Source organism: Phodopus roborovskii, unplaced genomic scaffold (genome assembly GCF_943737965.1).
Source record: "Phodopus roborovskii unplaced genomic scaffold, PHOROB, whole genome shotgun sequence".
Classification (NCBI taxonomy): Eukaryota; Metazoa; Chordata; class Mammalia; order Rodentia; family Cricetidae; genus Phodopus; species Phodopus roborovskii.
In genome coordinates this window covers 14,922,925-14,946,465 of record NW_026126460.1, presented here as the reverse complement: position 1 = coordinate 14,946,465, position 23,541 = coordinate 14,922,925, and the positions used below count along the sequence as shown (strand labels likewise).

At 32.2% G+C, this 23,541-nt stretch overlaps 1 protein-coding gene across 1 annotated transcript in view; it reads left to right on the top strand.

Annotated features, from left to right (window-relative positions):
• Nucleotides 1-23,541, top strand: part of Erbb4 (erb-b2 receptor tyrosine kinase 4) — a 1,004,487-nt gene that overhangs the window by 648,054 nt on the left and 332,892 nt on the right. The window contains exon 4 of the mRNA XM_051190418.1: nucleotides 17,351-17,485. Within this exon, the coding sequence (XP_051046375.1) occupies nucleotides 17,351-17,485 (135 nt within the window). The remainder of the gene's footprint in view (nucleotides 1-17,350; nucleotides 17,486-23,541) is intronic.

Genomic DNA, 23,541 nt, shown 5'->3' with positions numbered 1-23,541 from the left:
ATTTGAGGTGACCAGGTGTTTGGAGTGCTTGGCTTGACTTCCTCCGCGTGTTGGACTATAACCTGGAAGGTAAACCAATTGAGCCTTTCCTCTCCTATATTACCTTTTCGTCAAGGTATTTTATCACAGCAACAGAATTATAACTAGGATAACCTTAACACATAGGTTCTTATGTGTTTGATTGATTATTGCTTGTTTGTTCATTTTTTGAGTGCTAGTCTGTAGTCAAGAAGGTCATGGAACTCATAATGTCAACCAGAATGGCCTCATTCACATTGTAGGATTACACCACAAAGTTCAGTTTGGGGACCTAAATCTATTCTTAATTAAATCTGGAATGGTACCCAGTATTTTGAAATTTTAAGTGTATTTTCCCAGATTTTTATTGCTTTTGGCTTTTGTTGGTGTGTTTTAAAATACTATTCTATAGCTACTTTTCCTTATGTGAAATATAGCTATTTTTTAAAATGATGTGTTCTTATATGCTATCTTTGAGTTATCTTTCTATAACTTTTAATATTGGACTTTCTAGAAGCTCACATTTCTCTCTAATTTTCACTTCTCAATTTCATGTACTATCTATGAAAATCCCCAATTGGTGTGTAATTGTCAATGTACAAACTTAATCACTGAAGTGAAAAAAAAATCTTTGTGATTTCAGGTAATATATCAACTAGATTTTTATTCTACTCTAAATCCTCATAGTCAAGGCTGAATATATATATATATATATATATATATATATATATATATATATATATATTTGGATCACAGATCAAGTTATAAGCAAATTTTCAGGAAAGCTAATGAGAATTCTTTAAATTTAAATGGTTCTTAACCTTTCTAATGCTGCCACCATTTAATACACTTTCTCATGTTGTTGCAACCCCCAACAGCATAATGGTTTTGGGTTTTGTTGCTGCTTCATACCTATAATTTTGCTACTGCTATGTATAAATGCAAATGTCAGTGTTTTCTGATGATCATAAGTGAACCCTGTAAAAGGGTCCTTCAATCTCCATAGGTTGAAGATCCACAGGTTTAAAACCCCTGCTTTAAATAGTTTAATTGGTCCTCAGGAGTAAAGAAAATTCCCACCTTTAGGATAAGGAACTGACTATGCAATAGTCAATATAAGCAAATAATTCTACTGAAGTGAGTAGAAACAGGGACTACAGTGATAGCCAGTCTGAGAGATGGTGGTAACATTAATACATGTTAAGTACAAGGTAAGAATAAACTTTAGGTCCATAGTTTGATCCCACAGATCTTCTTGTTACTCATTGAAATTTTGTAGTGTAGAGACAAATTTTAAAACAATGGTCATATATCTTCTTACACTGTGTTTGAGTTCCCAAAAGAAATTATCTTATTATTTTATTTTACCTTTTTTTTAATTTTACAACTGTGATTAATGAAATGGCACCAATGTAATTCTCCTAGACTTCAGTCTTGGTAAGATCAAGTGATTTTTATTTGCTTGGATAATACAAAGCTAAACTATCTAGACATCTAGACATCTGCTCTCCCTCTCTCTCCCTCCCTCTCTCTCTCTCTCTCTCTCTCTGTATATATGTGGTGTGTGTGTGTGTGTGTGTGTGTGTGTGTGTGTGTGTGTGTGTACAGTATGGTGTAGTGTATGTGTGTCAAAGTCTATGCCTGTAATTCTGCTCTACCTCTTTCTATATATTTTTAGATAAAAAGTCTCAGTTAGCTCAGAGTTCCCTTAAGGGCTAGTCAAGCTTGCCAGCAAGTACCAAGAACTTGCCTGTCTCCATCCCAACAGACATATTCTCGATGACTAGCTTTTTTCTTTATAGCTATTGGGAATAGCTTATCAAAATCAGGATTGAATGACAGGCACTGTACTAAAGGAGACATATTCCAAGCTTCTTGGAATATCTCTTAAATGTAGCTTTTTTTAATCCTACTTTTTTATAAGTGTAAATTAAGGTACAAGTTCCTTTTAACTATTTTATATATATATTTATTTTATATAACCAAGTCCATTTAAATGAAAACAAACATTTATAGACATTATTTGGGAATTTGGGTGTCGTTCTTTCCAAACTACTTCCTGTTGGTAAGGGGTGCTGTCATGGGGGATTCTAAGAAGATGCAGAAATCCTGGCTGTAGTCTGTAAGGCTGCTTTGTCCAGCTGTTTTGAATGTAGAATCACCTGGTACTCTGTTTCAGGCGGTCTGGCTTGATCAAACCACATTAGTCTGGAAGGAATCCACAGCTTTTCATTTTCTGTGGAAACAAAAATAGAAATCCTTTTCCCCAGTAACTTGTCCTTGAACTTAAATTTAACTATTTTTGTTTTTTCTCTATTATTCAATTAATGACTTAACCTATAAACATGTAAATAGGATAGTTATCTTCCAGGAACTTTGCAAGTCTTCATCTATTTGACATTTCATTGTGACTTCCATGGTAAGAAAGTGATGTATTTTGGTGATGTGTAAACAGCAAACATTTCCTGTCATCACCAGAGGTTTATAATGTCTTTATTCCAATGAGCTTGTGAGAAAGAATCCATTGCTGCCACGATTGACACAACATTAGGATATTTGACACCTTTTCAGTCTCATACTTAGTATATAAGTGTCTGGTTTTCTCTTTCCTTGGGTGTAGGAACTGAGATTAGTAGATCATGGGAGCCTACCTATGTGCTTTCTGATACATACCATAGTCATTCTTGAGAGGTTCACATATCACATAAATTAGATATGTTTAGTGGACTTCAGAAGTGTTTTACTTTGATTGGAGGTATTTAGAGGTAGATTCTCTATTTCTGGTTGTTACTATCAAAACTGAAATCTCTATGCTTATTCCATCCCAGAGCAAGTCAATCACTACTGTTAATTGTGGCATTTACCTCAAGGTTGCAAGAAATCTGTCAGTTTATTATTTGCATTCATATCACCACAACCATTTAAGACCTAGCATGAGGAAATGTTTGAAAGAGCTTTGCTTTGGAATTTGAAATTATTCTAGTTTTTACGTGGAATTCCTCTTTACCTGGATTTTTTAGTAACAACTTACAAAACAATATACAATGATAAAATTATCAAGATTCTTCCCATCTTTGCATTCTCATTTATGTTCATAAATATAGTCTCTTTTAAATTGACTAAATTAATATGTTATCCTTTGAGTGGAGTTGTCCACCCATCTGAAATGTTCTAAATACAAAATGTATCATGATGCATTTTACAATGATTAATATCCATTCGCCACTTGTCAGCCAAATAGAGTAAAAAATGTTTATTAGCAAAGTGAAGTAATAAATGGATAACTATCAATAAATGAACTTCTGTATTTTAGGATATCTAAATTGTGTGGGTTTTCCTTGAAAATGTGCCAACATTTTTTTCAACTCTGTATCACATCTTATTATCCTAGCTGTAATTAGAAATCTTGTGAAATTAAGAACCATTAAATTCAATGAGTTTTCAACATAGAAAATTTGCCCAGAGGCACCCAGCCAATGGGTCCGCAAGGATGGGGCTTTCTTGAAGTTGTCCCTCCTCTTCTCCTATTCACTCTAAAAGGAAGCATCTTTTCCACTTAGCTAATTAATTACACCTGCCAACAAGCAGATGGTTCTGAAAGCTTTGAAGCATGGAAATACTAGGTGCATACCAGCCAGCTTCCTTTGGTGGCAATTTAGATTATAACTCTTGAAGCTCCAGAGAAATGAAATATTAAATGACTACAAAAAACACTATAAACTTTTAATGTTTTCTTTTTTATTAAGTATTTTTGGGTATAAAATCTTCACCTTTTTCTGATCACAGAACACACAAATTTTCAGGCTGTTTATGATTGTATCCAGGTTGGAATAGTGCTGGCCAGATGTTGCCAGGTAATTGTTCTTAGCACTGAAATAAAATAAAACATTTTCAACTAGATATGTCAGTAGACATTCTCAAAATATTGTAGCTTTCCAGTAAGTTATATTTTGTTGTTTGATATGTTGTTAAATTTGATGTAAGAATTCATATGTAATGATACTGAAAATAGAACTGGAGCTTTGCATGATCCCTGATTTTTTCATTAATATGTACCTAGTGTTCCATGCTTTTAAAATAACCTAGTCATGGTCAGTAGTGGGAAATGATCACATAAGTTTAATTTTAATGTAATATTATTTTGAATATCAACTAGCTATATATAAGGACATATATATAAAATCAAATTAACCATGATATGAGTATATGTATGATAATTTTGCAATATTAACTTTATCTGTAGTTTATATTTTATTGAATTCACAATGAAGTGTTTAGTTTCATAAAAAATTTAAGTATGTCTTCTGTTATAATTTGTTACTTTGTTTATGAAATAACATAGGCTTTCAATTTAAAATAAAATATATATACTTATATTATTTTATATAAATACATTTTGATTGCGGATATGTCTGTATATATATATATATATATATATATACATATATATGTGTGTGTGTGTGTGTGGGGGTGTGTGGGTGTGTGTGGGTGTGTGTGTGTAAGTATGTGTGTGTGTGAACATAGAATCTTGCTAGTGTAGTGGTATGATAAAAATGTCTCTCAATTTTTACCTTTTTTCTAATACATTTATAAAATGTATCCATGTATCCAAATAAAATCAGTTAAACATGTCAAATTTCCAGATAAACATCACTTCCCTTTACTACATATAAAAAGCCGTGTAATAAATATAGTCAATGATTGATTCATTTGAATATACTGTGCTTCAGATGTTAATATATAAACACACTTATGTTTTATTTTATTTGTCTTCTAATTCGACTATGAAGCTTAATTAGAAAACAAATTTTAGTGATTTGAACTTATTAATTAATAGCTTATTACATTTTCATTTTTATTAATCAACAAATATAAATGTGGTTGAAACACCTTTCTTAAAATGTAGATTTGTTAGTAAAACCAATACTTTGATACATTTAAGCCCCCTGATTCTCCTGTTCTTAAAAATGAAATTGCAAGGACCAATTCTTTCAGACCTCTGACATTGGGGATGGTAATTAAAATCCATTTTACCTTATTCATTGAACCAGAACTTCAAGGACTATGTGCAGAGTTCCCACAGTACTTGAAAATAATAAAATTGCCTTTAAAAAACCTCAATCTCTTTAGTGAATGGAAGGCTTTTCCTTAAGTAGGCTGAATTCGTCAAGTTTTATTGTACTGCCTTTTCCTCTGTGGCTACTTTTACAGAGGCAAAAGGAATCCACCTTCAGTGAAGAGGGTGGGATGTGGTCCAGACAGTCTAGCAGAGCCAAGAGTCTAAGTATGGTGCTTCTCATGTAGAAATAATCCCTTAAAAGCATAATTTTACCTTTCAACTCAATAAAATATTTTTGGAACGTGCTTCAGGGAAATTGCTGAGTTCTTAATTATGCTTCGGAATAGACTGCAGAAGACAGAGTACACCTCCTCTCTGCTTATGCTATGTTTTCTTTTTAGTTCCCAGACATCCCTTTCTGTTGAGCAAGGAAAGTAAAATAAAAGTTCAAAATTAGAATCCCTGTTCAGAGCTTAGACTGCCTTGGACTCTTCAGTTTTCTGGAACATTCTGACCAGTTATTTCGTACTCTTAAACTATTTTTCTCAACTGTAATGTGAGACCATTAAAAATTGCCCTTCATAATTTTATAAATTAAGGGAAATGTAATATTATGCATATTCAAGTAGATGTAGCATTTAGGAAGAGCTATTACTGTGAGATCCATAGTGACCAGTTAGCCAGACCCTGGAATCCTCACTGGAGTCTTGTGAGACATTAGGTATCTTGCTTGATCATCTCTTGTCTGATATGCCTTTTGGGGACAAGATTCCAACCCCCCAAGAAATGCTGATGTAATGACTCCAGTAATTTTATGAGTGCTCAGAACCTATATGTCCCTAAAAGAAGATGTGAAAGTCTAACTGACTTACTATTCAAATTCATAGAGCTTTATAGTTGTTTTTCTGTGGGTAATTTGACTCTTGATGTAAAAATAAATAAATAAAATTTAAAAAGCAGCTTACAAATGATTAATTTCAGTTTACCATAACAAAGTTGAAATAAGTTTTCATAATGACATAAAAGTAAAATACATATCATAAAAATGTTTTATTTTTTTCTCAGTGAACAAGTATACAAATATTCATTTTCTAAATTAAAACAATTACATCAGTTAGTTCTCTTTCAAAGGATACTCATGAGAGAGATAAGTGAAAGTTACTAGGGATGATAGAAAAAAATCATGCTCACTTGGAGGCTGATTCTACTTCTCCTTATGTTATTAGTACATCAACACCAGCTGCACATTTTCTGAATGGCAACAATGCAGTGAGCATTTCCAAGCTTTTCCACAGTGAGTGGAGCATTTCCACTCATTCAGGCCTTATGACCATACTGTGAGTGTGGGTCTGTTAACATCTTCGTCATATGATTAAGTGGTATGAGACTCAGGGATAATGAATAATGCTCTATGTTGAGGTTAACCTATGTTATAGGCCAGAATCTTTGTTCCCCATTTGTCTCCATATCCCAGGATGAGAACCACATTTCAGGAGTGATCCTTCTCTACTTTTGAACTTCTGAATTGACTAAACCATCTTATGTTGTTAGACATTTGTTTTTTTCTTTATGTAAGCCTTAAAAAGCATCTTTATTGCCTAAATGAAAATGTAATGACATTTATTAAATCTGGGAATTTCAACCATTCTAAAGTGAAGGGCATTTTTTACTTAATCTGGAACACACAGGCATATTATTTCTTGATAGATAGATTCTACTATGTCATCAGACATTAACAGCAAGAAAATAATTTTTCAGTTGTGGAAAATGAGTCTTAGAGTGCTGGTGATGTTGAAATATACACTGATCTACTAAAGTGTAGAATAATGAGGTTTCTTTGATTTTTGTTTGTTTGTTTGTTTTAAATAGCATGTTTTGTATCTTGAAGTCTTTGAGTCCATTCTCTGAAGGAATGATTGAGTACTGATTTATCACTTCTTAATTCTGCTGTGATGGCCTTTTCTTCTGTTGATCAGCTGGCAGTATTATTCTATCATGTTCACATATATCTAGTGGCTGTTGTCTGTTTTATGGATATAATAAAAACTTTGTAAGTTAAGCAGTGTGCAGAACAGTCTCACCATTCCACTGCCCTAAGTTGCCCAGACAGCTTCGGTATTGTTCTACCTTTCCTAGTTTATCCAGGTGGAGGACAGATCCTGGCCTTGAGATAGCTTGGATTACTTACCCTGGGCTTTTGGAATCGACTTTGGTTTTATTAAAGCGTGGAGGGGAAGTTCATAGGGAGACTGTAAGTACATACCTTATGACCTGTGAACCAAGGACCAAGCTGAAGTAAAAGAGGGAGCTTACAATGTGGTCACAGAATGTGGTTACAGAAATGATAACATATGACTGAGAGCCTTATTCAATAGGTATCCAGGATTACACAGTGTGAGAGCACTAAAGTGTTACAGAATCTATCATCTGGTCCTCAAGATAACTAGTTTTCAGATAAAAGAATCCCCTAAACTGCACTGATAAACTGTTTTGAAATACATATAACCTCTAAACATCATGGTATTTTTTATATATATTTTAACATCTCAAAGGAAATATAATTGAATGCTCATATACTTAGTGGTTACAATGACCTTTCTGTTAGTGATATCATAGGTGTAATCTATAAAAGAATTGATCTAAATACATTATCATTGATCATCATATCAAATAATGACAAGAAAAGCAAAATGGAAATTATAGCAAAATATTTTAAAGTAAAAGGTTTCACAATGTGGTTATATTTTCCTAGTAACACTTGCAATCCAAGTACACCTAATTCTCTCTTTTTTAATTTATTTATTTTTCTTATTTTACATATTGATCCCAGTTCCCTTTCCCTCTTTTCATCCCTCCCAGGTATTTTATATGCATTATCTCTAACGCTGCAATCCAATGATGAATATTAAAATTTCCAATTATCATAGATGATAGAAAATAAATTTTAAACAATTTGTCTGATATCAACAGTGAAGAAGTAGCAAAGATATTATGCCTGAGCTATATGGGAAAAGCACTTGAACATGTTCCAGCATCATTTAAATCAGTAGAAAGAAATAAAAGGAATTATGTACTACATGAATCAATAGACATGAAGTTAATAAACAAGAAAACCTAATCTGTAGTTTAAAAACATTTATTGTGTGAATATTTAAAAGACCTATCTCTAAATATTACCTTGTTTTTCATATATAAAGTACAAAGATATTTGTCTGTCCTTTTGTCATATAAGCACCTGGAATTTCATGCTTTGACAGCTAAAACATGCGCACAGAATCACCACCCTTGTTCAAACACCTTTTCCTTCTTAGTTTTCTCCAAAGAAGTACATAAAATATATTCCATTAAATTAAACATGAGGTCTCAGCTTCCTTTCTTACACTATAGAAGTTCATTGAACTGGGTATACTTTGAGTCTAGCTAATTTTGACATTTAATATTTTTATGTATTTTATAATATGTAAATTTTATAATAAAATTTAAAAGTTACAAAATATATTTAAATATCTTTACTCATTGTGACTTTTTACAGTATTTCAGAAACAGAAACAGTATGGTATTTTGTTGTGAATTACTTCATTCCTTATTTTTTAATGATTTTTGCTTTCAATGTTTGCAGCTTTTGTTTCTGAATCATCCAAGCTCCCAATTCACATTATCCTTAATATTTTTATAGGCTTAAAAATCTTGATATAGTTAAAATATAATAATCATTTTATAATATTTCCTAATTCTTCCTTTTCTTGCTTTATTTTTTATTTGCAAGTTTATTCTTGCCAGAAACAAACATAGACATTGATGCGGTTATTACTGTCATCTAGAAAAATCATCCTTTATAAAAACTCTAAAGAAGTGAAGAAATCACACATTGTGAGAAGAGTTATTAAAATGATACAAACTAATATAGTAGGTGAGATATTTGAAAGTGACCTTGCAGTATATCCTAGGCTTATTGTATTAAAGCTTGTAAATAAAAGGAACAAATCATTTCTGGTACTAATATGACTTCCCCCTTTATTGGAAATGAAAACATTGAACTCTGCTATTTTTTTTCTACCAAAGCAATTACATGATCTAGAAACTTGGAACAGTTATTTAAGAGGATTGTTTTCTGTAATGAAGGATTTCTGCTGGATGCAACATAGAAACATTTGAGCTTTATGTAAGGGAGTATTTTATTTCAATATCAAGAAGCCACTAAATCTTTTGTGTTTTCTGTTTATATACCTTGAAATGTGCCCATAATTATTATCACAGCAGTATTTACATTTATAAATCTGGGTACACATCAACAAATATCCATTTTTTGTCAATATAGTATCATATACTTTTAAACTTTTAATATCTTTTACAGAATAGTTTTAAGAGTGAGTCAGGCCCTTCTTACAAAAGAATTGTTTGAATGGCATATGATACACTATTTGTTTGCTAATAATGTCAGATAGATGTTAAGTTTTCTGTCCTTTGTAACTGTTTTGACCACACTAATACCCTTTTTAAGAGTTAGAGATGGATCCCCTTATCCCTTAAAATTATATTTTGAATATAATAGTTAAGGTGCTTAAGTTATGTTAAATTTTTTGGAAAATTAAAATTAAAAGACTAATATGCATACCAACCAGATAGACAATCAGAAAATAGGAACAAAAATAAGAAAACCTAACTAAAACAATACATAAGGAGAGTTTAAAATTCTGAAGCAAATGGACTTCTGTATACTCATGAAAAGTAAGATTTGATAAGATAGCTTTGGAAACCTAATCTCTATATCTCATGAGCTTCATTTCCAAATATGCACCTGAAATATATTTGCTCATAGCTTTGGATCAAAGGAGTATTCTAGAATAATACAGTATGTATAATAGTAACCCAAATGACATAAGTATACATTGCCTATCACTACAGACTTGGAAACACCTGATATTGTGCAGCAATGAATGCAAAATGGCAGATGAATTTTTGGAGCCATGATGTTGAGCAAAAAGAAAAAAAGGTATAAAAATGATATGTAGATATTAGTTGTATGACAACTCTTTATCTCCCTATTACTACCACTATTTGGAATTTTTAAGTATAATATACAGTTGTTCATTTGACAGTAAGGGAAGAAATTTGATTCCCTACTGCTGTATGTGAGTTTTTTACTTAATTCAGATCAACAGAATATAATTGATCATGGAAGGTTCCTAATCATAACTAATAGGCTTCATACACAAATTCATTCCTTTTGATGATTTCTTTTTACATTGAAAGGTTGGAGAAATAAGATGGACTGGAATCTAGGATCCTGATTGTATGCTTTGTAATATCCTTGAATCACATACCCAGAGAAATATATAAAATAAAGTCAAAACTTTCTCCTTTAAGGTACTCTCCAATTTATTAATGAGTAATAGAATATGAATGTAAATACATGAAAACAAAAACTTCATTTATACCAGATAGTTAACTATTGTTTAAATAACTGTCCAACTTAAAACAGAATCAATGTTTGATTGGTACTACAGTTCCAATAATCCTATTATGGAGGTTTGAATCAAAACTAGGAATTAAATTTGTTTTGTATCATCAACTAAATTCAGTATTAATTCCTTCCTGTATACTTCAAACCTTGATATTAGAAGGTTTATTTGTTTATTATCTAATCTACCTAGCCACCTACAAAGCACCCTTTCTATTTACTCAGATGCTAAATTGTATCAATATTTTAATATTCAGCAAGGATTCATATGGCAGGTATTATGAGATGGTGATATCTGAGGTAAGGAGAATTGGTGGATATAGAATGAAAAACTGTGAGGAACTTTCATCTGGACATTATGATTGATTAAGTGTGAAGAAATGAAGTAACTACTGATCGATCTTAATTTCTTTAATGGGTGAGAGTATGAGGTCAGAGAATGATTAATAGGAATCAGTTTTCTCTCTTTACAGTGTCGGTTTTTAGGAATGCAAGGATGAGCTCAGTTCACAAGGCTTGACAAAAGCAAATTTTCTCACTGAGATGTATTGTTAGCCAAGACTTTTTTCATATTCTTGGCATGATGTAGGAATTATAAACAAAGAATGATGACCATCATACTTTTTTTAATTTCTGAGGAAACCACAGCAATATAGGAAAGATAAGAAAAGCATCCAAAAATAATAAACAAGGTATGAGAGCATGATCTCTGTGTCAAATTATTGTTAAAATAGTGCTATAAAAGATAGCTAACCTCTATGTAACTTGTTATTCATAGAAAACCACTCCAAAGAGCTTGTACTCAAGCAGAAACAAGGAAAACTCTGAATTGTTGTGTGTGCTGAAGCATTATTAGTATGTTAGAACACCGTGGCAACATTTCTTAGTTCTGTTCTCTTGAAATGGAGGTATTCCTCCACATATTTTCTATTATAACTTGAGTTTTCAGCCAATGGGTCTAATAATTTCCTCCTTAAATTGCCTTGCCCTGCTTGAAAAACTGTCCACTGTTACCACCTCACGTTTGGTATTCGCATCCATGAGCTTTTGACTCTGATCACCGAGCTGAAAGATAGAGGGTTGCATCACTCATTTACATTATCACCCTCTACCCCCCCTCCTAATACAAATGTGACATTTCAATTTTGCACACTTCAACTCTCCTTAAATCATCTGTATAAAAACTTCAAAGCTTGATTGATGATGAATGAGCCATTGTCTCCTCAAGCACCAGTTTCTCATTAGCCTTTTGAGTCTCAGCTTATTAATAATGAACCTTGAGGGCTTACCCAGTGGGGTAGCAGCAATTCATTGTGCTCCCAGCTGAAAGGTCTGGGTTTGGGTAAGATACAGGGATCCATGGACCAAGTCCACTCCGGAGATGATGTATTAACTATTACAGGTGGATGATGTGATCTATATTACTTCTGTATCATTATCTGCCAACAGACTTTGTGGCTTAAGGTGATGACAGTGAGAAAGATGCATTGCTTTGTTTCTGAAAAGTTCCATAAATGCTTGGGCAGCTTCATTTTGAAAATGGCCTTTGTGTGACTTTGGATTTTGACTTCTTGGTTGTATGCTTTATTTTCAATAGGTAACATAAGTCTAATATATAAATTATTTGGCTGTCTGCACTGTAACTAGACAAGTGTATTTTTATTGTCATTTTCATTCTACAGTTGACCTATATGATGTACTTCTACAAAATGATACATTTAGATGGACAGCCAGGGATTGATGTAAATTATTTCATTCCTGTTTATTAGAGTTTTATTATATTATTGTTTTTAATAGTTCTTTGAGTGATATTTACTACCAGTACTAGTAATGAGACAGAGTCATATGGCACTGTAACTAGACAAGTGTATTTTTATTGTCATTTTCATTCTACAGTTGACCTATATGATGTACTTCTACAAAATGATACATTTAGATGGACAGCCAGGGATTGATGTAAATTATTTCATTCCTGTTTATTAGAGTTTTATTATATTATTGTTTTTAATAGTTCTTTGAGTGATATTTACTACCAGTACTAGTAATGAGACAGAGTCATATGGCATATGGGTAACTGCATTTAGAATTATAATACTTTTTTTTTTTTTTAAGAAAGAGGGTCACTTTTCTGTAGCAATTAGAACTAATACATTGGGTTACAGAAATACTTTCAGCTTCCTAAACTTACCAGGAGGTCACATTCATCTGTATTTTTAGTAAGGATGTCACATCACAATTAGATTATTTCATATAGGTCAGTGACAAATTATTTTACCACATTTAATTTGAAAGAATATATTTATATAATGCCAATGATTCTATCAAAAGTAACTATCTGGCAATCCACTATAATAACTAGTTTCGGGAAAGTGGATAACAAAAGAATTTATTTGAATAACAAAAATATTGCCTTCATTAGACCAACAAAAGAATATTTAAATGAAAAAAAAAGAAACTGTCAATGGGCAGTGTTTTAGGATTTGAATATGTAAGACGCTCATATTCTTTTTCAAACGTCATATCAGCACCTTCTATTTTCTTAAAAATAAGTTCAGAAGCTTTATCAGGTAGACTTGCACTTTAGTATTACAGCATAATTTTAGGTTTTTCGAACGTATATGATAGGTAATTTGTGTAAACTTAAAGAAATTTGGATCAAATACAATAACTCAAACACATCAGTATTCATGTATTAAATAATAACAAGTATGGATGGATAAAGTGGGAATTTTAATACCACTAAAATGTTTTAAAGTGACTTGTAAATGGCAAACATGATCCCTACAGTAATAATGTTATGTATGCACATTTTATACAAACCAATTTATTTCATTTCAGTTAACAAGAAGTCTAACAATAACATTCTTATGTTTGTATTTAATTTACTTTATAGTCTTTAAATTCTACTGTCTATAGATTTCAACTTAGGAAACAGCTGTTATGAATCTCCTACAATACCCAATACTGGGAGACAAGTTTGACAAACAGAAGTAGTTCCTGACTTAAACACAGATTCAGATAAAATGAGATACATTGTTTTACAGGAAAGGAGAACTTTCATCATTAACTTTATTGAGTCTTAATGCAAATTAAATGTAGAAGATACAGCAGAAGTTCGCTGATTAATATTGACATGACATTACATGACTTATGTTTGGTTTTATAAGCAAAGTTATATATAGTTATGAACCATGTCCTTTAACTTCACTAAGTCTAGTCATATTTAAGTTTAAATACCATAAAATACATATATACATTCACACACACACACACACACATCACAATCCCATTTTATGTATTCCAGCAGTAATACAAGTTGTTTACTTACTCTAAGTATGAAAATATTCTGTCTTTCACTTGACCTCTAAGTATTTAGTGAGAAAAGTTTGAGACTCAAATATATTTAAGTGTTTAATGGGATTTTTCAATAATGAATGATACTTTCATTTGTAGAATGCCATATCTAGTATAACTTTAACATACATCAGAGTCAGCTCTGTCTTGAAAAATTACTGGAAATAGATTCATACGCTATATTAAAGTAAGAAAGCTCAAAGCTTTTACTCTGCCAGTTGATTAAATTATGAAGAATCTATTTGTGTCTTTCTTAATTTACTTAATTTTCACAACATACTGTAAATACAGTGGGATGTGATTGCCTTGAACTTCTTCACTTATTTGACACACTTAATCACTGCTCATAGCAGTTTCCTGAAAATATTATGGTAGACGCATTTTAAAAATGTGATATCATATATTCATTAGTATATTCATATAAATGTTAAACTTATTTTTGTTTATTAGTATATTTCTATAAATGAAAACCTATTAATTCTGATTGTGGGATTTAAATATTTGAAAGTCTAGAAAGGTATATGTTATAAAGGTAAAATGGCTAAAACAAAGTAACTATTTTGTATATGTATAACTATCCTAACAGAATTACTGTAGGAAGCCGGCTTTCAGGTCTTTCATGGCAAAAATACCATCTAGATTGATCATGATTGTGTCTTGATTGGAAACTTCAGTCTGTAAGCTTGTTTTTAAATTGTTATTGTCTCTTTCCTGTACCCTGTTTCCAAGAAAAAAACCAACCTCTCCAATGTAATATTTCTAAGAAACAAATGTTAATAATAGTAGTAGATTAATTCTGCAAAAGAAGAGATTTGATGAGATTACTCATCATAATACATTCTGATTCTATTTGAAGAATATCCAGATAGAAGTAGAAAATAAAGAGCATGTTTCTTCCATGTGACAGTTTGAATTAAAATGTGACTCCTCGAAACTAAGGTTGGTTCTTTCGTTTTCGTTGTTTTGTCCATAATGTTTGAATGTTTGAGCTATTACCTTATTCTTTTCATCTTTTTTTCCAGTAGAACTTTTTCAAATCTAGACAGAAAAATAACCTTCATTTCCTGAATAGCAGTCAGAATATTCTTTCCTTTCACCTAGTGAAGAATTATCCCTAGAGTGGAAGAGTATCACACAGTGTTTCATGAGAAAGCTATTAGTATACAACCTGTGCACATTTTCCCCATAGAAACCTGATACTCAACATTAATACAGAAATCCTTTACACAATCAGCCTTACTTTTCCCTTCTTCTCTGATGAAGTTTGGATGGTTGGGTCACAAAAAAAAATAATAACTAGTTATTAGAAGCAGAAAGATGATCTAATTTCTCTTTGTTTCTTTTTCTTTTTTTTTTTTTTTTTTTTTCTCCTCTTCAAGAAGTGGAACCAACAGTCAATGGAAAGATTGATGATGGGAATGGAACTGAGTTTGAAAGTGGAACTCTTTGAAAAAATGTAAATTAATCTAGAGGATTTTATGCATGCAGAGCGCATCTCTAAATGTGCCACCAATGTTGCATCAGCAGATGCTACTCTCTTGTTACATATTTCTTCATTCATTCATTTTACTCTGGTTTAAGAAAACACTTAAATATTTAGCTTGGGATTAGGTATATGAAAAGGAGAAAACAACAGTATTAAAAACACCTTGAAGAACTCTACAGGGAGATGGTTGTCAAGGCTACAAAGGAGCACACCTCTCTTTCCACACTATTACACTCTGACTGTTTGGGATTTATTGGTTAGCATTATGTTCTAAAGCTGCTGTTTGCTCTGTCTTTCATAAAGTACCAAGAGAGGTTTTTTTAACATAAAAATACAGTTATTATTTATTTTAGTGCATATTAATGGCTTATATTCATTATACACAACAATGAATTTCATAGATATCTTACACAACCACATCATATACTTCTATTATTTTTACTCTTACTCTCCTTAGTCTTTGCACACCTTCTATAAAACCCATTTGTTCCCCATAGCTCTTCTTTACCTATATTCTCAAAATACATGTATGTAATTTCTTGACTAAGCTCAACACATAAGAAAGAATATCTGATATTTATCTCCCTGAATCAGGTATTCCATTTAACATCATTATTTCTAGTTGCATTTTCAGCACATGACATAATATTTTTTTCTTCATAGCTGAACAAAGTACCATTTTGTATGAACAATATTTTTTTCTTTATCCATTCATGTATTAGCATACACCAGGGAGTTCCTACTGTTTGCTATGCTGTCTTATTCTGACTGCACATCAGACCATATGCCTTAGATATATATATCATCACCATCCTGTGTACAGTAAACAATATGAACACATAGAAATTCATGGAAGGAAACAGGCTCAGAATAGTAACTGATCCTACTCGCGTCTGCATACTGTTGCTTTAAAAAAGACAGTTACTTGTTTTTAAACCTTAGTTTGTAGTTGTAGGTGAAAGCTTTGCAAACCATCATATAATTATTCTAAGATTATTTATCTACTGGACTACAGAGGAATACTATAGGAGATTTGAGGCAGGAAGGCACTACTTGTATATCTAATTTCTTTAAAATAATATTTTGTTTATTTTTTATTTTACATAAAATATAAAGTAATTAATTAAAAATAATATTTTGGAGGGACTACTTTGACCTTTCTGAATAACCTAGAAGTATGTGAAGGAGGATCCTTATATGACATCATATACTGTCCCTGGAGACTACTTCAGATAATGGCTATTAATTGTGTAATAGGCAATCAAGTCAAAAGTAGCCTTCATGGATTTTTATCTCATTTCCAGGTTCCAGTGCATAACAGAAATGATATAACATCTCACTTTGTGTTATTGACCAATCTATTAGTAACATTTCAGATGGGAGAGAATATTTTTTAACAGAACATTTAATCCTCATTTTTTACTTTATGCTTGTTACTAATAGTAGGCTGTAGTGAATATCAGGTTGAATAAGTCCTAAGGAAGGCACATTTGAAAGAGTGTCTCAAAAGTCTTGAGACTACACAGACCATGGAAGTGAAATAATATTTTGGAATATTGTAATGGCTAATCAAAAAAAAACAAGAGTTCAATTAATTAGTTCATATTCTAATATATTATACTTAAATAAAGTAATAATTATCTCCAATACCAAATATGTAATATTAAATCAATGTAGAACATTGTGAAATATTACAAGTGATATTATTATAAATGAAGGGTAAAGTTACAGATATCTCTATCAAAATATTGAAGACTTGTTTATGTATATTAGAATTATTTGTAGTTTTGGTCTGTACTTTTCAACCCTTTGACATGTTGAAATCAAGATAAGTGAATCAATGAAAATGTTTCTAAAAGCATCCTGACTCACAAAATGTGTCTAACATTGAAAATAATGTGAACAATGTGTTTCTGTTAGCTAGCTAACATTTTAAGAAACAAATCGATGGTTGGTTTTGTTTCCAATACAGAAATTCTAAATGGTGGGGTCTATGTAGACCAGAACAAATTCCTGTGTTATGCTGATACCATACACTGGCAAGATATTGTCCGGAACCCATGGCCTTCCAACATGACACTGGTGTCAACAAATGGAAGCTCCGGATGTGAGTAGCATTATCTTATCATCTGTTTTTTACATGTGTGTATTTACGTGTGTGTGTGTGTGTGTGTGTGTGTGTGTGTGTGTGTGTGTGTGTTTCTGTCTATATGTGCACTGGTACATGCATGGAGGTTATGGACAACTTGTGTGAATCATTTCACTTCTTCCAACATACAGAGCCTAGAGATGGAAATCAGGTCATCAAACTTGAGGTCTACCCTCAATCTGCTGAACAATTTCAACATCCCATATCATCCTCTCTGATGCTTTAATGTGCTTTAACCCTATGTTATAGTGAACTTCTTGTTCAGCATGCCACTGATGGCATTTTGGCATTTGAATCAATTAAAAACTCAGTTATTTCTTCCTACAGATATGTATGTCATCTGGCAAATTGCTGTCCAGCATCATTCTTTTAATTACTCTCTTTGCCCTATTGGCAATATTGGGCTGTGGTGGTGTATACCTTTAATCCCAGCATTCAGGCAGCAAAGGCAGGCAGGTCTCTGAGTTCAACGAAATCCTGGTCTACAAAGCAAGTTCCAGGACAGCCAGGGCTATGCAGAGACACCCTGTTTCAAAGAAAACAGAACAAAACGAGAAGCCAGCAGCAAAATAAAACCAATTCATAATAATGCAACATGAGTCATTATAGAGTTTATATACAAGAAACACTTTTATCTTCTTAGTTTATAATCAGAAATAAACTATGGAATTCTCTATTTCTTAAAGGAATAATACTACCTCTATGAGAGAGGTTTTTTAACATGAATATTATTTAATAAGATGAAATGTTAAGTAAATAGTATCTGAGCTATCATTAAAACATCTGCCATGATTATGTATGGAATCTCCTTCATTTTTATAAAGTATACATTGTTGTCACACATTTATTATTGCTGACATTTGTATAAGAACTGAATCTTTGTCAAGTATTAACTGGGGTTTTAAATTTCTCAATCTATTATTATGTATTTCCCACCTGAAATCATAACTCTCCACGTAGTTTCATAATTATTTGCAATAGTGCTGATTGTGTTATGACGCTTTTATGTGAAATCAAATTCCAAGGGACAATTATTAAATTTCATGATGGTTGTAATAAAATAATAGTGGAATATGACTGTATTTGATCAAAACTGACAGCTTTGTTTTTAATAAAAGGCTAAAACCCCTTTTTGTGGAAGTAGAGTGACATAATTTTCTTGTCATCTTTCAACAGATATTTGTATGAAATTCTGTCTTTGTGGTTTTCAAATTACCTATCGCGTAAAATTTCATTCACATTTATTTTAATCTGCTTGTGCTAACAATGGGAAAGATGTGACTTAGAAACGGTTACTGTTATTAGGTGGCCATAATCAAGGAATATATTATGGGGCAGGGGTTGTATTGGTCAAATGGGGGAAAGGCATGCTGATTCACAGCTTCTCAAAAAGACTAGCCTTTAAGGCATAAATGAGATCATGCAAGAATAAAGTGTGAGCCAGGAGCCAGAGGGCAATCTGCCCAACCCCATACAGGGCTTGAAGCAGGAAAGGTCTGTGGGGTTTGTCCACTTTCACAGATGGTATCGCTTTGTGCTCTTCTTCTGGAGGGCTAATTTGGACAGTTGTGACTATAATTAGGCAACTGTGACTGCACTTTTTGTTTTGAATGCAAAAATTTCAGATGCAAAAATTAAAAATGCAGACTGGGTTCATAAGCAATGGTCCATTACATATTAGCCATCTATTTTTGTCAAAATGTTATTATATTTGCAGCTCTAGATGGTAAATTATTCCATCCACTGTATAATATTTTATCTGACAATAATGACTTAACTGTTGTTTTAATACTAGTTTTCTATGGTTGCATTTTGCTACTGGAATAAAAGAAACACACAATGAAAAAAGATAAACACTATGTGATCCCTCCAATACTGAATCCACTGAGATAGTCCACTTTGAATGATCGTATTTGAAGTAACCAAATATAAAGTGTAGCTATCCAGAGTCTGAGGAGTGGAAATGGGGTCTGCTGCGTAGCTGCCCCATAATTGCATCTTATTATATGAAAGAGTTCTGAAGAGTTAGTGCCCAAATGTGGGAATAAATTCAATACCACTGGTGTACAAAATTTAAAAGTTAAAATCACAAATTTTGTGATAACTTTTTTGTCATAATTACGAATAAATAAATGAAGAAATATATTTTTAATTTTCATTGAAAGTAAATTCTTCCCTAATACCTTATCTCCCCTACCTCCTCCCAACTAAAAAGCTACTATGAACTAAAAATGTAATATGGTTATTATTTGTGGTTTCTGTTTTTCACAATATAGTTGTCAGTACTATGTAGTCCAGTTCATTTATTTGTAATTGACGAAAATAATAATTTTAATAGAGACTATTTAATTTAATGGAGACTATATCTATCCATGTTCAAAAGTTTCTAAACTTTAATCACATAGTTTTAGGAATCTGATGAATTCTTTTTTTTGCCTGTGTGCTTAATTGTTTTTCTTGTAACCAATCCTAACAATGTGCTTGTTAGATGTTTTTCAGTGAAATATGACCACAACTGTGTTCAGAAACCCTGCCATTGTGATTAAAAGTAAACAAAACTAAATGACTTAGTACTTTCAGTGTGTTTACACCTATTTTAAGCCTTTATGAGCTAAGTTTTCTAGTTCATAATATTTCCTTATAAGATAAGAAATCTTAATCATACTTTAAGACAAGAATCAAGATCATATTCCAAAAAAAAAAAATCATCTTCCTGAGGCTTCATTCCAGAGATACAGGGGTGGCTCAGCATATATAAATCAAGAAATTTGTCCATCTCATAAATAGTCTCAAAGGCAAAAATCATTCAGTATGTAATTAGATACTGAAAGGGCCTTTAATGAAATCCAACATCCCTTCCTAATAAAAACATCAAGGGACTAGCAATCCAAGGAGTATATCTCTCCACCCCCAAAAGAATTTATATGATAAAATTCTGGTCAACATCATGTTAAATTAGGAAAAACTCAAAGCATTTCTTCTAATATCAGGAAGAGGGAAGAATGTCCACTCTCCATTCCTATTCATAATTAAAAATAGTGCTTAAACCTTAAGATTGGTAAAACAGGACAAGAAAATAAAAAGGCATATCAATGATAAAGGAGTTCACCATTTGTAAATGAGATTTAAAGACTCAACAGAAAATTTTTAGAGATGATATATTCTTTGAGCAAAGTAGAATGATACAGAATTTAAACAGAAAATCACTTTCTTATGTATGAATGACAACCACACTGAAAATAAACCAACAAAACAACAGAGTACAACTCAATAGAAAACTCAAGGTGGAAATTTAGGTACATTCCAAAAGATAGAAAAAATAATAATAAAAACTCTTATGCTCATGAATTGGTAGAATTACTCTAGTGAAAATGGATCCTATGCAATCCCAAACAATTATTAGACTTTTATTCAAGAAATAGGAAAAAAATTATATTTGAGTCTCAAAATCCAAGGATAGCCAAACAGTAATGAACATTCCCTCCAAATTATTCTGAAAACTTACTCTTTTGCAAAATATATCCTTATGTATATTTTATGTATCACTTATTCATAATACAAATATGAAAAAGAGAAATAAATTTTTTGTTGAAATGCTTTTGATATGTAATTGAAATAAGAAAAGGCCTATTATTTACATGAAATGCATGTACTCTTTTAATGTTGGACTTTGGCATACAGTTAAAATGCAATCAAGACAAGTATAGGCAACTTCAATTTATGTAAATTCATACATGCAATCAAATTACATGAATTTTTTAAATATTTTAAACCGGAACCTAAATTGGGGGGAAATGAAAAACACATTAGAAAATGTAAGTTAATTTACATGAAGCCAAGAGGTAGGAATTTGAAAAACATTGTAAAACAGATGTTTTTCACAAATTTCACATACTAAAATACTTTCTCAATTCCCCAAAGAGTGTTCTTTTTTTTTAATAAAGATGCATACAATAGTCTTAACAAAATATTAATTAAATGAAGTAGCACACGTAAGAATGTGCATTATAATTCCATGTGTCAGCTCTGCTGTTAATTAGACAGATAATAGTGAATACAGGAAAACAAAATATGATAAGATTGAAAAAAATCAAACTCTCACATCAAAGTTTGACAAGTCAAATCAACAGAAAGAAATGAGCCAAAAAAGGCATACTCTTTCTTACACACAGGAATTTCCTCAACACACACACACAAATACCAATACATTGACACATAAATACCAATACATTGGAAGCCATTATATATACACAGAGAACTTGAAGCAGCCTCTTGCAGGTCCTCTGCTTGCTACATCACTCAGCCTCTGAGTTCATATGAGCTTTGATCAAATTGATTGATGGGAGATGTCATTCTGTAAATATGTTTCTCTTATTGATTAATGAATAAAGCAATGTTGGCCTATAGGAAAGCATGGTAGATGAGACTAAGAGAGGTAGAGTATTCTGGGAAACGAGGTTGAGTCGCTATGTGATCTCTGGATGAGAGGATGGGAGTCTGGCATTCTCGGTAGGATAAACCCATGATATATATATATATATATATATATATATATATATATATATATATATGTTGTTCCTGAGTTAATATTTAAGACAGAGCTAGCCTATAAGAAATGCTAGTAACAGGCAAACAGTTTCATAATTAATACATGTCTCTGTGTTTTATTTTGGTACTGACAGGGATCTGGGACCAGGCTTTCCAGAAAATGCTAGTAACAAAATTATTTAGAGGTCCTTGTTTTCTTTGTAACCTCCATATTCTATTGCTATTACTTTTTTGCCTCTTCCTCCATGGGCTTCCTTGAGTTCTGAGGGGAGGAATTTGGTGGTCACATCCCTGTAAGAGTGTTCCAAGGTCTCCTCTATAAAATGTCTGGCTCTATATTTGTTCCCATCTGCTGTAGAGTGAAGCTCTCTGATAATACCTGAATAAGGCATATATCAATGGATAGAGCAGAATATCAGTAGGAATCATTTTTAGACCATTAGTATTCAGTTTATCCTAGGCTCCTAGGATATGAAGTGTATGGTTCTTGAAGATCTAAACTGTATCAGATATGCGTAAGGTCCTGTTGAGTATGTTTTAAGTCAAATCAGATACAGCTTTGTACTGCCATTGCCCTAGCTTATCTTGCAGGCAGTAATCATTGTAAATAAAGAGTTTGAAGCTCAATTGATGTTTCTGTTTCTCTTTTGGTAGCACCCAGAGTATCTTCCTGTTCCAAAGAACTTACCACATTCAGGTGAAGGATCTATGTAGGCACTGACCCAAATTCTTCATGTTTGATGAGTTATACAAGTGTTTTGAATCTGTGGAAAGCAATGCCTGTCTTTGCAGCAGCCTGCATTGTTTGGATGTTCCCGTTGGACCCCTATGGCCAACAACCCAATTAGAAGTAACCTAATTCCAGTAGTGGAAGATTGGTCTGGTGACGAGATATTACCAGTTAGAGCTCTGTCTTATCTCTTAGAAGTCTGAGTTTTCTAAATGAGAGACAAAAATGGAGTTGGTCCAAATAGGGGCAAGGTGGGGAGCAACTGGGAGGAAGGCGAAAGGAACCATAATCATCATACATTATGTAAGTAATTAATCTATTTCAATAAAGGGGAAAGAGAGAGAGAATAAAATGTGTAGAGATATGTGTAAAAATAGTAATTCAAAATTTAAAAATAGGAAAAAGCAAGGTGAAAGCACAAACAGTAGAAAATATTGGAGAAAAATGTCAATTTTCTTGTTAAAGCTTGAGGTATTTCCCTATGCTGTGGGGACAGCTGTCTTAAAGAGCAACACCACCACCCCATTGGAAGCCTAGTTCATCTTATTTAGCAGATGTTCCCTTTTACTCTACAAAAACTTACAATGTATATATCCAGTATCCATAAATCCCAGTAAAAATGTAAACCTTAGCTAAAACTAAATGAGACTCAAATTACATAATAGTAAATAAATAAATAAATAAAAGGAGTGGGGTCCTGAATCTGCAGACATTTGTAGCTACATCCCAGTTGAGG